Source organism: Salminus brasiliensis, chromosome 8 (assembly GCF_030463535.1).
Source record: "Salminus brasiliensis chromosome 8, fSalBra1.hap2, whole genome shotgun sequence".
In the NCBI taxonomy this organism is placed as follows: domain Eukaryota; kingdom Metazoa; phylum Chordata; class Actinopteri; order Characiformes; family Bryconidae; genus Salminus; species Salminus brasiliensis.
The window spans coordinates 39,037,031-39,050,962 of record NC_132885.1 but is presented as its reverse complement, the minus strand read 5'-3'; the positions used below and the strand labels follow the sequence as shown (position 1 = coordinate 39,050,962).

The 13,932-nt window shown below is 47.6% G+C and overlaps 1 protein-coding gene across 4 annotated transcripts in view; it reads right to left on the bottom strand.

Moving 5' to 3' along the window:
- Nucleotides 1-12,176, bottom strand: part of zeb2a (zinc finger E-box binding homeobox 2a) — a 58,539-nt gene extending 46,363 nt beyond the window's left edge. The window contains exons 1-2 of one of the 4 annotated variants that reach the window (XM_072686561.1): nucleotides 12,055-12,176; nucleotides 9,932-10,191 (exon numbers count right to left, since the gene is read on the bottom strand). In XM_072686561.1, coding sequence (XP_072542662.1) covers nucleotides 9,932-10,004 — 73 coding nt within the window. In that variant the 5' untranslated portion in view covers nucleotides 10,005-10,191; nucleotides 12,055-12,176. Of the gene's footprint in view, nucleotides 1-9,931; nucleotides 10,542-10,964; nucleotides 11,057-12,054 lie in introns of those variants that run through there. The other 3 variants (XM_072686562.1, XM_072686559.1, XM_072686560.1) reach the window with 3 other exon arrangements.
- Between the last annotated feature and the right edge of the window lie 1,756 nt (nucleotides 12,177-13,932).

Genomic DNA, 13,932 nt, shown 5'->3' with positions numbered 1-13,932 from the left:
AAAAAAAACAACGAAAAAAAAAAACCAGGGGGACTCGCTTTGCAGCGCCAGCACTAACCTTTTCAGCCCCGTCACGTCTTTGATGCCTGACGGCCCGCACAAAAGCACCTGCTCCATCCCTGGAGAGCTCCTCTGGTCCCCCCCGCTCCAACCCCTGCTGACCTCACTGGCATTCCATGCCTTTGGGGGGCCCTTCCCATGGCTACCTCGCTCCCTCAGCTGCCCCTGAAGCCTCCCACGGCTCAACCCCCCACACCAGCGCCCCGCTTGCCCCTTAATCCCACAGTAAACACGGCGGCAGACCCGGCCGGCCGACGCAAGGATGCACGAGACTTCTCAGCGAGCCCCGGGGAAAGGTGCTCCACTGATAGGACCACGATGCGTGGGAACAAGGGGGAGAATGGTTTGGGGGGAGCAGGGAGAAGAACACCTCATTGAGATGCAAGGGGGTCGCTGGCGGAGTGAAAACCTCATAAGCTGACAAAGGCTTCCACAGGTTGATGTGGTGGATATTGGTGGATAGGGGCAAAGTCTGGGGTGGATCAACCGGTGGGCAGTTCAGTGGACTACGAAAGTGGCCTGGCAGCTAATGACGGCACTGCGCGAACTGACATTTAGCCCAGTGATGCATTAATAACTCGATGGGTAAATGTGTTTGTATGAGTAAGCAAGATACTTCAGTGCAGAAATCAGTCATCTACAGTGCCCATGCTCGTGTGTGTGTGTGTGTGTGTGTGTTGCTGGCCAAAACTGCACTATCATTCTGCTGAATGTGAATTGTATTCATGTTTCTCTGTGTGTGTGTGTGTGTGTGTGTGTGTGAGGGAGAGAGAGAGAGAGAGAGGGAAAGAGAGATGCAGGCAAGTGGGTGGACAGTTGTGTTCTTTTCAGATAAAGTTACAATTAGAGACGGGGTTCCCTCTCTCCTTTTCACCACTACTAGCATAATATGACAAGAGGCATCTCCATTACAACACAACACGTCCATTCAGGCTGAAGACCAAAAAAGTGATTAGTGCTTAATGCCCCCTGTGAGACGCAGAGATTAAAACTGAATGATACCCCTTGAATGCACATGCACCTGCACGTAATATAGAGACAACCCCTCAAATCCCAACACAGCCAGGCATAGATCCCTATTGTTATTTATTAGCAAGTCAATATGTAGCTTTGTGGGATCCGACCTGTACGCATGTAACATTACAAGCATCCAGAGTCCATAAGCAAGGCTTGCTATTAATTGTGCCCATCACGTCAGCTCGGCGTAAGACACCTTCAGCCCTTCCTCGTCTCTAACGTTCACTCCACCCTCCTCCTCATCTCCTCCCCTCACCACTCAGTCTTCCCAGTCACCACTGGAAGATAGTACTAATTGCAGACATGCCAGGCTAGGACCATAATAAGACTAGGGTGTGTGTGTGTGTGTGTGTGTAAGGAGGGGGGGGTGTTGGTTGGTTGGTTGGTTGGATGGGTGGGGGACACATTAAGTGTGGCTTGCTCATTTGCTGGGATGGCTGAGGAAGGTGCCACACATGAATATTTCATTAGGTTTAATTGCTGAGGAACACTTTCTTTATGGCAGTCTCGCCAAAGAGGCCGCCAGCGGTAATAACGAGGCCTGGCCCATTGTAAAACTTGAAAAGCTGATGGCATTAAGACCTGTGATTTTGCCAGCCTGAAAAGGTAGTTTCAGATGTGCCATCTGGATCCATGGCACACATGGCTGTTGGGCCACGCTGCTTGCATACCAGTTGGAACGCAATTAAGCCCTTACGTGATTTTCTTGGGGCGGAGGGTTGCCCTCAGGGATTCGAGCTGCTCCTGGACGTCGTGGAAATAAGATTACACCTCAGCGAGGCCCCTTTCTTCCATTATGTGCGTCCATTGACTTCCTCGGTTCATTATATTATATTAACAGCCTGATCGGTACTACCAGGGCCTTGGTAGTGGATCCACTGCGCCAGGCAATCCACTGTGCCATGCCAGACAAACCCGGCTCCCACCTAACCTTCCTTGACGTTGTTTTCATACACCTTCCAGACGACCACATCAAAGCTCTCAAAGGTCTCAGATGCAGCTCAGGTTCATGGCAGCAGTGAACGTGAGGCTTCGCACAAGCTTCGAGAAACGACAGCCCACACTTTTTCCTCTTGTGAGGAGCTACCAGGGACTGCTTTGACGTGGCCGTCAGATCCAATCCTCCTGAGTGGTAACGCTTACTCTAAGGAAGGGGATCATTTAGCTCAGGAATGTAAAGCACAGGACATCCTCCCTGATAAGGAGCAGGCATGCTTTGCCTGGGGTTGTGGGCCAGGAGTTATCGACTCGGAAGGCAGCGAGTCAGCACTACGCTCAGGCCCTGGCTTCCTTGAGCAGAGAGCCTCCTCATTACTTTAATTGCTAGACCTGCAGCCAGAAAAAAAAGTGCCCTGTAATCTCTGGAACCAAGAGCCCCGCTGGTGGGCTGTCGGGCGAACTGTCGAGACCAAAGCAGCGATGATGGAATGGAAGAAGAAGCCGAAACCGGAGCTTGCCACCAAATCAAGGATGCTTGTAGGGAGAGGGAGGCATTTTTTCTTCCACGGCAGGAGACACAGACAGTCTGTCTGTCTGCCATGCGGAGGGCAAGGAGGAATGCTGTCACCATGACTAACGCCTCGACCCCACTCATTACCTGAGGTGCCTGACTGACATTTGCTTGTGACAGCGCCTGGAAGGGCAATGGTGCAGAATGCCTGCCCTCTCCCAGTCATACTGGAAGCCTGAGCCTGGCCCATTTCTTTTTTTTTTTTAATTCCCCAGAACAGTAAAGCCACATACAGCCTGCATTGGTATGTATACATACGAGCATCCGTCCCGGCCAGTGTTGCTCATTCGTGGTCTGCGGACTGGAGGAATCACTGGAATAATAAATAATAACACACCAGATGTAATTGCTGTCGGCCTTTTCGGTACAGACGAGCTCCGCACTGTGCCTGTTTTTCAATGTCTCGGGATGAAAGAGCCCATTACGCTCAACCTAATCTCTGCAAGCAATCTATTCCAATTACTCAACCATCGGTATCACAGGCCTCTATCTGCTCGCACTATGTGGCAGTGTGTGAAGCTAAGGGAAGGGACGGGACGGGAAGGGAAGGGACGGGAAGGCCGTGGACCCAGGTGACTGGAAGTCAGGAGCGGACTTATGAGCAGTCTCTTTCGGGCCGTGATATAGATCTGGCACTAGGCAGGGAGGTCTGTCAACAGAGCTGGCTTTAAGAGGCACTCACCCATACATGAGAGGTCTGGACCCGCAGATGTCATGACACCTTAATCCACCGATCCGTTATTGATTGTTCCATGTGGCGGCGACCTTGCCGGAGGTGTTCCGCTAATCAAACGGGACATATCCATGTGAGTGTGCACGGATGTGTTAGTGTGTGTGTGTGTGTGCGGAGGGTTGGGTTTGTCCGAGCTGAATGAATCCAGTACCGACTCGTACTTTTGACAGCTATGACTTTCATCCACTGTCAAAGTGAGACAGGCAACTATTCGAACACTCAGACTCAGCTCCTAAAGCCTGTATCCCCTGCAAACGGTTCGGAGAACGGCGTTCCATGTCGGGAGCATGTTGTTCCTTTTCTTTTTTTTCTCGTGCAAGTTACACAACCCCTCCCCCCCAAGCCCTGACAGTTGCACTGAACCTTATTCCTATTCATTATCACCGGGGCTGTTGTTTCTGCAGCCTGCAGTGACATACCTCATTATTGACCTTGGTAAATCCTCACTGTTTAGGCTAACGGCGGTGCGGCGCCACAAAATGTCACGGCACTACTCTGTACTCACTCATGAAGAAAATGTGCACATGGTTACAAGAAGGGGGGGGGGGCAGGGGGACGGTGGGTTGAGGGAGAGAGGAAAAAAAAAAAAAAAAAGAAAGAAAACTTACAACAAACCCCTGTCAGTCACCTTGAACCACACGCATACAACATCAACAGCCGTCCACCTCTTCCCAAACAGCAGATAAGTGGCAAAGCGTTTCCCCCTCAAAACTGCAGGAGCATTAGGCTGCAGCCTCGCTCGCTCGGGACGGGACGGGGCGCGTAGGTGTTTGGGCGCTCACACCCAGCACAGGAGTGGCCTTTGTCTACACAGAAACAAACGCTCTGGCATTTGCAGCTGTATCATCTAGAAAGGAGTAGGAGGGCAAGAGAACAGAGGGCAGAACAGACTCACTACTGTAAATTACCCATTCTGGTTAGTCACAAGTGACACAGGACTAACGGAGCCTCGGGTGGCGTTCTCCTGTCCCTCTTAGCAGTGACAGATGTTACGAGGACAGGGGAGGATAAAGCTCTCTCTCTGCACACTAACTCTGGGGAAGAGGGGGGGGGGGGTTAGAAAGAACGGGGGATGGGCTTAATGTAGCTTAACTTGGAATAATAAAAAAAAAAATACCACTACATCCCATGATCAGACAGCTTCCTGCCACAAAGTACGCTGAAGACCGACCAATTTCTCGGCAGATATTCCACCGAGGGCCGAGATGCTCTGGGATTTTTGCATCATGGTGTTACCCACATCTCTGAGCCTCTACCTCCGAGCGCGCTAATCTCTAAGGCCAGGGACCAAGTCTGGGGGTGTAAAAAGGAGGCGCATCTCTTTTGCTAATGTATGTCCCCTTGTCTTTGGTAGATAGCCGGCTGCTTTAGCTTTAACCAAGCTCCCTAGGCCACCAGCATGCAGCTTAATGCGATAATGCAGCCGCCCGGTGAAGCTTTAGGCCTCCTGCACCCCGGCAAACAAAGGGCTCCCTCTTTCCAAGCCGAGCCCCGTCCCCTCCCCAGTTGTCCATAGGTGTTTGCTGAAGTAAATCGGCCTAAATCCTGCACAGCTTGGCCCAGCTGAAAAAGGAGGGGGATTTGAATGAAGGTGTACAGATAATCTCCTTTTCTTAACAACAACAGAAAAAAAAAAAAGTTGCACGGGGGAGGGGGCAAAACAGATAAAATTAGGAATTCATATCACATGGTGCATTTGAGTGCTCCTGCATCCTCCCCTTTCTCTCTCTCTCTCTCTCCTTCTCTGTGTCTCTCTTTCACCGTAGGCCTGTCGATTTGCATTCGTGATCCCTGACCTATTGAGGTGCGGGGGGAAAGGCGACTGAAAAGGCGGCACAATAGCGCACGTCTCGTCCGTCAGCGGAAAGGCGCAGGCTTTTGGCCCCTGACGGAGTATTTTGTCTCCCTCGCGAAAAAAAAAAAAAAGGCCTGACAGAAAGAAAGCGAGAGGAGGACTCGACTCCAGAGTGACATCTGTCCGAAAACAGCTCCAACTCTGCAGCCTCTGCAGCCCCTTCAGCATGCAACAGTTTCCAAGGAGGCCTAGGAGCCTCCGGCCTTGAGCTCGGCTTCTTCGGGACCAGCTTGGTAAATAACGACGTACGCCAAACCAGAGCAATCAAGGATGGTGGAGGTTTGGGACTTGAGACAGTCTCAAGTCTCTCAGATTGCACCTAGTAAACATCTAACTTGACCCCTGTAGGAAGAATCGAGCAATCGCAAGGTGGAAGAACCTGGACAGTGTCAATCAGCCCTTAAAACCTTGGGAAATCTACCTGTCGGTTCCTTCGGCCCTGTAGTTATTTAACTGCTATGCTTCCGGACCGGCACTCAGTCCCGACTATCTGTTCCATTAGTAAAGGGCCGAGTCCCTCGGCCTGAAAGACTGATGGCCTATTGTGGGCTGCGTAACCAAGGGAAGTTTAACAATCGCTGAGAGACACCAAAGTTATGTCACTCTCTACCTCTCCACCGCTCGCTCCTCTCTTTGCCAGGCATAATTTCTACCTCTTCGCTCACTCACTCACACACTCTCTCTCTCTCCCTTTCTCTTTTCTCTCTCTCTCTCTTGCGCTCTTTTCATCTCTGGCTTTGGGATGCTGAAAGCGAGAGAGTGGCCTAGCAGCGGTGAAAGGGCTGAATTGTGATTAAGAAGGAGGAGAGGAGCTCCTTTTCTTTGTTCTGCCCTCGGGGGTGTTTACTGAGGGGGTGTGTGGTGGAGGAGGGAGCGAGGCAGCGAAGGGAAGGGGTTTGGGGCGGTGGGGGGGGGGGTGGTAGAAGAGAGATGGGAGGGTGGCTGAAACATGGCAGAGAAGATATGAAAGGCATTCAGGTCAGCGCGGATGGGAGCAGAAGTGGTGATGGTAGCGGTGACGGAGAGACAGAGTGTGCATGTGTGTGTAAAAGAGTGTGGACCTAATTTCAGTGAGTAAAACGTCTGTGGCGAAAGTGCGGCGAATAAATCATAACTGAAATTATAATAACTGAATTAGTGAGAGAGAGAGAGCGCGCGAGAGAGAGAGAGAGAGAGAGAGCAGCCTGTTTGAAAGAAACAGCCAAAGAAACGAGTGAAAGGTGTCTCCTGCAGCTGCTGTGACAATGGCCTAGTTGTGTTAAAGGACGGTACACTGGGCTCCCTGGTACCGCTGATTATAAGAGCATGCCAATGAGATGCCCAGATGACAGGCCATTGTCTTAGCTCTTTGTCTTGGCGGACCTGCTAGCCTCTTTGAAACGCTCTCTAATCAAATATCGCACAATGTTGCTTTTCAGGGGGACAAGTGATTTAATCCGCACAGTGTGACTTGATTTTGGGGGAGGAGAAATTAAAAGAATTGTTCTTGGGGGGGGGTTGGGGGGGGGGTAACATACATAAACAGACGTCCTTATTTTTTAGTTCAAGAAATAGATGTAATATTAATTTTTCTAAAATAATTACATACCCCAAGTTTTGACTATTCAAAATTAGGCCTAAAAACGAGCAAACAAAAATCTGGGCTACTTTCTGACCTCATTTTATCCTCACTGGTCATTTTTTTTTTTTTTGCTCATTAGCCTAAACGATGGCTGATAAGAGTTTGTGAAACTTGTCCCGGCTAACCTTGTATCCTCCTGACAGTTTGGTCAACCGACCCCTCACAGCTGGATATGATGTGCTTGTGTTGGGGTTGGGGGCTTTGGAGGATCAGGTTACATGCAGGGCCTGATGTGACCTCCCATTGGGCTGTGGAAAGCGTGGGGCGTGGCCAGAGAAGGAGGCGAGAGAAGTCTGGGACCAGTTGGAAATAAGTTTACTTGTTTAGTTTTTTTTAATATCGTATATTTTTTTATATAACAGCCAAACATCTCATAAAATAAGTGGTTTTATTTATTTTACTTCATTAAATGACACGGTTGGAGCTCCAGGTGTGTAGATAAATAAATTAATAGACAGGGAAAAGCCCACAGATGTGCCCAGTTAGGTAGACAGATCGATAGATGGACATATTTACAGATTATAAATTTATGTAAAATTATGTAACCTCTTATGTCACCTCTTGAACCGTATGTTCATGATTCAGTTATGAATCCAGTTAATAATCTAAATTCAGACACTACAAATCATTTGTTAACCGTTTAGTGTGAGGAGTCCCACAGGGTTCTATTCTAGGGTCTAAAATAATCTTTAATAACGACAGTAATGTAGTTCTGAGAGAGAATAACAGGGTTTAAAGGGTTAATGGGTTAAATGCAGCTGAATACTTTAAGGTACGGCATATTTTTAGTTCTTTATGTACGTAAAAATGCCCTCGAGGCTGTAGACTGCGTTCGAGGCGGCTTAAGAAACACACAAAAATCCCTCGGCCCGAGCCGTATTTTTAAAAGTGCACAACAACTGTGGTGGAGGTGGAGGTGGAGGTGGTGGTGGTGGTGGTGGTGGTGTTGGTGGTAAAGACGACCTATCCCACCCCTGTCTCCTGTCTGCCGCTCTCAGCGTCACTCTTTCTCTTCTTAATCTCCCTCTGTCAAAACACGTTACTGCTCTTTGATAGGCCAAACACAATCTCCAGCCACGGCTTATTAAGCGCAGACTAGTCAGCTGAGAAAGAAATAATAATAATAATAATATTAATAATAATAATAATAATAAGGGAGCAATGTCTGAAAAAGAAACCAGCAACGTCCGAGTGGGGTAGATATCCTCCTCTCGAACCCTTTAGACCTGGAAGAACACCCTATCTGTAAAAGGCTTTCAAGGCTCGGCCAGGCCCCCCTGCCCAGCGAGGGCCCAGGAGCTGAACTTATAGCGAAATGCAGAAGACGCGGTACATCGGCAGGCACTGGGACGACTGGGAGGACTGGGAGGACTGCGAGGACTGCGAGGACTGCGAGCGCCTCCATCCCCAATTCACAAGCAGCGTGTTTTTCAAGTGTGGTCAGAACAGCAGGCCACGGTAATGACCCAAAACAAGCACATTACAGATTCATTACTGATTACTGTAGCCTACATTGCCCTCTCTCGACCTCCCTCCCCGTCCCACACTTACACACACACTTACACACACAGACACACACACAGACACAGACACACACACACACAGACATACCCCCATTTGAAAATAGTTACACTCTTTTAGAGCATTGACTTTGACTATCCTCTTCCATAAAACCAGCCCGAAGCTACCACTCGCATTTAGGGCTCCGCAGACGGCCTCCATTGATTTTTATATGGATCAATACGCGTCGTTTAATAAAGAATTGGGGTCAAACATGAAAGAGTCGGCGAAGAGCCTCGTTACAAACACTGCCTATCACTCAGGCCGTGAAACATGCTCCTTTGGAGGCTCTTCCCGGAAATGCTTCCAAACAGCACTTTGTGTTTCAGGCAAAACATGAGCCTGATCCTGAGCCTGAGCCTGAGCCTGATCCTGAGCCTGATCCTGAGCCTGAGCCTGAGCCTGAGCCTGAGCCTGATCCTGATCGTGGCAAGGTGCTCGAGGAAGGGCTGGTCGGAGGATTTCGACAACACTGCCCCAAGTCAGACACGTTCAAGAGCACGGCTGAAGGCCGGAGTTCCTGATGCCTCTAATGCAGATCATCAACCATCCCAGAGCCGTTCAGCAGGTCGTTCGACTGACCCTACCAAGTATGTCCCAGCACATACACCCAAAAGCCCACAGCCCACTCCGAGCCCAGCGTCCGGCTCACAGCTGAACAGACTGCGTACAAATAAAAAATATAATATATGTTTGAGTCTTCCCCCTAAAAAACCTCCAGTGAAGCTTTTAGTCACTTGTTTCCTCTTTATTATTAATAAATAAATACAGAAATAAATAATAATAATTCTCGTATATGATTAATGAGTCCCATAATTAAAGGCCACCAAGCCTAAGATCTTAGCCTAAGACTGCAGAACCGGTCACCTGTTTGTTAAAGCAGCGTAGAAAAGCCCAACGGCACGAGCTTACGGTTATAACCACATTATAACCTCCTTATAACCACCTTATAACCACCTTATAACCTCCCAGTGAAGCCTGGCGTTTCTGTGAGTAATCAAAATCTAAAATCTAAAATATGAAATATGAAATATGACTAGGAAATGTCTGAATTAAAAACAACACACACACACACACACACACACTAACACTGAACAACACGCGCGCGCACACATAACGGTTTTGTGCTGGGGGAGAGATAAGCAGGCTATCAGGCAGGCGAGCAGCTCCTCTACCTCACCTCCTCTCTGACTAACTTCTCAACTTCTCCACACATGACATTTGTTCACCACACACACACTTACACACACACACACACACACACTCACTTATACACACACTCTCTCTCTCTCTCTCACACACACACTCACACAAAACGACCCCAAACTCCCTCCTGATCGAGAGCACCACTTGTTATTATAATTATTTGTATTATTATAATTATTTGTATTATAATTATTATAATTATTATTATTATAATTATTTTATAAAGCTGGTCTGAGGAGTTGAGGCACCGTCCCGTTTCGGAGGAGCACCGGAGGGGCTAAAAACACGGCCGGCTCGACCCCGCCAGACCCCCGACTGTACAGAAAGTTAGTTAGGGGGCAGCCCCAAAATAAGAAGAGTCACTCTTACCGTTCTTCCTCCTCGGGTTGGCTTGTTTTCGCCGTTTACAGCGGGGACCCTCCGCCATGGTGTCCTGCTTCATTGATAGAAAGCGGGGTGCGTGGGTTTCAGGCGGCGGTCCTCATGAGCACGGGGCTCCGACTCCAGCGCCGTTATCTCCCGACCCAACAGCTCAACCAGCTCAGCTCGTCCTCGTCCTCCTCCTCGTCCTCCTCGTCCTCTTTCTTGTCCTCCTCTTCTCTCTTGCCCTGTCTCTCGGGCAGCCTCAGCTGAAGATGCGGGGACAGACCCGACAGACAGACGGAGGGAGAGAGAGACAGTGAGACAGTGAGAGAGGGAGAGATTAGGGGATGAGAGACTGTGTGGAGAAGTCCTGATGAAGTTAGCTAGCTCTCTCTCTCTCTCTCTCTCTCTCTCTCTCTCTCTCTCTTGCGCGCGCGCTCTCTCTCTCTCTCTGAGCGAGTGAGGCAGGGTTTGTAAGTATGTATGAGTGTGTGAGTGTGTGAGTGTGTGTGTTGTCGCCAGCAGGTCGCTCGCTTTCTGAAGTGACTCTGATCGGACAGTCAGGGTGATCTGATCACACACACACACACACACACTCTCTCTCTCTCTCTCTCTCTCTCTCTCTCTCTTACACACACACACACACTCTCACAAAGTAAGAGAACGAGAGAGAGAGAAAAAAGAGAGAGGGGGGGGGGATAGTAGGAGGGGGGTGAACAGGGTGGTGTGGGGCGGTGGGGGGGGGGGGGTTGAGGGGGGGGGCGGAAAGTCACACCTTCCTTTAAAACAGGGGGGGATAGTGTGTCGCCCCGCTGTAGAAGCAGCACGAGCTAGGTTCGTTAGCTGCACAGAAGCACGCGCCTGCTGCTTCACTGCTCACTGTAACATCGCGAGTTCGGCACTTTTGGACTTTTTCAGCATCTCCTCCACCTCCACCTCCTCCACCTCCACCTCCTCCCTCACGCCGCCACCTCTCTACCCAGGCTGCTTCAGCCGGCTCCAATCCGCTTCCAGTCCGGTTTCGGTCCAGTTTCTTTACCTTGTCGTGTTGTTGTTGTGAAGGTCCTGGAGGTCAGCTGGTTCCTGCCTGAGCTTCTCGGTGATGTTCTGCCTCCGTGCAGAAACCTCGCACAGTCTCACAGAAGTGGGAGGGAAAAAACCGAGAGTTGAAGTCGAATTGAATTCGCTTTTTTAATCGGTTTGTTTGTTTGTTTGTTTGTTTGTTTTGTTCAGCTTCTTATTTTATTTTATTTTTTATTTTCAGTCGAGTTAATTCGTCTCTGCTTCAAATAAAAAATAATAATAGAGATATATCTGAAGGATCAAAGGCTATAGGCTGATATGAAAGAAAAAAAAAACACGAGGCGCGCGAGGGGGGGATAGGGAATAAAGCAGCGGGGTGGTGTGTACACACACACACATATACACACACACACACACACACATATACACACACACACACACACACACCCTCTGTTACTGTTTGTATTAATAGTAATAATAATAATAATAATAGCATCAGTGATATTACTAAAAATATCCGAATTTAAATTCGGTTTATTTGTGATTAAAACGAGTTTAAAAAAAAACCAAAACAACATCAAACGATTAATTTCGTTTCCTGTCAGTTTGCCTCTGAATAAGATTGAACAAACAAGCAAATAAATAAAAAAATTAATATTTTCATATCGACGCGTCACAGCGCTAATAACACGCACGTGCAGAAAATAAATAAATAAATAAATAAACACGCATAAATTAACAAATAAATATATAAACAAACAAATCGGTTATTCTGTTTGTTTGTTTGTTTGTTTTCTTTTTTTTTTTTGCATCCCATGCGTTTTAAACCGCGCGCGCGTGTGTGTGTGTGTGTGTGTGTGTGTGCGCTCGAAGTAAATCCGAAAGGCTGATGCGGATCCGCTGCATCGGTGTGTGTGTGTGTGTGTGTGTGTGTGCGCTCTGTAGTGTGAGGGCGCGTGCAGAAGCAGCAGCAGCAGCACAGGTAAGAGCGCACCTGCACCACTCACCTGAGAGCGCGCTCACCTGTGAAGCGCGCGCCAGACCCGACAGACGATCAGAGAGAGAGAGAGAGAGAGAGAGAGAGAGAGAGAGAGAGAGACACTCACCTCTAGCCGGACTGAGGAAGCTATCTGCCCCTACAGAGGGCAACAGAACCGAGCGCGCGCGAGGGGCCGTTATTCCTGCTGGACAGGTTGCACTGATCCTCTCTCTCTCTCTCTCTCTCTCACGCGCGCGCACATACACACCGCGAGGACCTGGACACGAGCTGCGTCTCTACCTCATCATCATCGTCATCTTCATCATCTTCATCATCTTCATCAGCTCTCTCTCTCTCTCTCTCTCTCTCTCTTACTTTTAGGCTCCGCGTCACGCGCCACCTATCTTCACGCGGAGGAACAGAATACAGAGACAGGGGGAGATTGAGCCGGACGGGGCGCACGAGTGTGGATACATGTGTGTGTGTGTGTGTGTGTTTGTGTGTGAGCGCGCGTGTTCACTCTGACAGGTAACTCACCTGTGCCTCTTCCCTCACGCTCTGCGCATGGGTCTGTGTTAAAGGCGCGTGCTTCCTCGCGGCTGGAATCAGAGCATCGTTATTAATGTTTAATATTTATTAAAAAAGGTGAAGAAATACAGGAATAACCTGGAGTCGCCTGCTGCCCTTTCTCATGGATCACTGTTTATTATTATTATTATTATTATTATTATTATTATCTTAATTAATTAGACCGTGTGATTGGTTTACAGTATGTGACTTTTATTTTGTATATATTTACAGTAATGCGTTTTTAAATACAGTTTTAATGTTTTTTTATAGTTTAATGTTTCTTTTTTCCCTGTTTTTTAATAATAATAATAATAATAATAATTATTATTATTATTATTATTATATTTATATATTTATGTATTTCAACCAGTTACGTGTTTACTGACTGGGTAGTATAATCACATTCATTCATTTATTTATTTATTTATTTATTTATTTTATTTATCCCTCCCTCCTTTCTGTACTGTATATTCTGCCCCGCCCACTCATTACTGTTTGCTCTCTGATTGGCTGAACCTGCTTGTTTCCTTGTAATTGATCGCTAATTGACCCCTAAAATTAGTCAGTGTTTTTTTTTTTTTTTTTTGAAATGTATGAAGGGATGTATAATAACGAATGCTTTATATAATAATAATAATAATAATAATAATAATAATGCATCAGTAAATAACAATAATAATAAATCAGTAATTGTGGTGGTAAATATATTATTAGTATAATAATAATAATAATTATTATTATTATTATTATTTTACTATTATACTATAATATATACTAGTATGTTCATTATTATTATGATTATTATTATTATTATCATTAGTAGTATATAGTAATTAGATGAGACGAGACACTTGCAGATACTGTTTTGTGTTCACCACATTCCTAGTTGTAGTCTCTCTCTCTCTGTGTGTGTGTGTGTGTGTGTGTGTGTGTGTGTGTGTCAGTGTGTCAGTGTGTGTTTTTCTCCAGAGCTGCTGAGTATGGCATGAAATTGGATTACAGTAGAGGGTGAATGAAAGCCTCACCTAGGAATGTATGGGTGTGGATTTTGGTGGTGGGACCATGACCCGCTCCATTCTCCGAGCAGTAAAGGACAGGGTTCCACACACACTTGGCCTTTTGTGTGTGCCATTGTGCTCGGGCTCATACTGGCTCAACTCAAACGGTGCATGCATTAGCCCTTCACTTTGACTCGGGGGCACTTCTCTCCTCCCCCTCGTGTTATTGCTCATATAGCCCAGCAATAAAACCGTGTACATGCAGTTCAGCAGCCGGTCCGTCCTCACTGCGTTCTTAAAGGGCCTCTATCACAGGGCAGCGGACTTCACTGGCCTTTTATTCAAGTGGAAGAAGAAGAATTGGACACAGTGAAAGTTTGGTGCTGTTCAGCTCCCGGCTCATAACTGCCCACAATTCAACGTTTGTGTGATGTCAT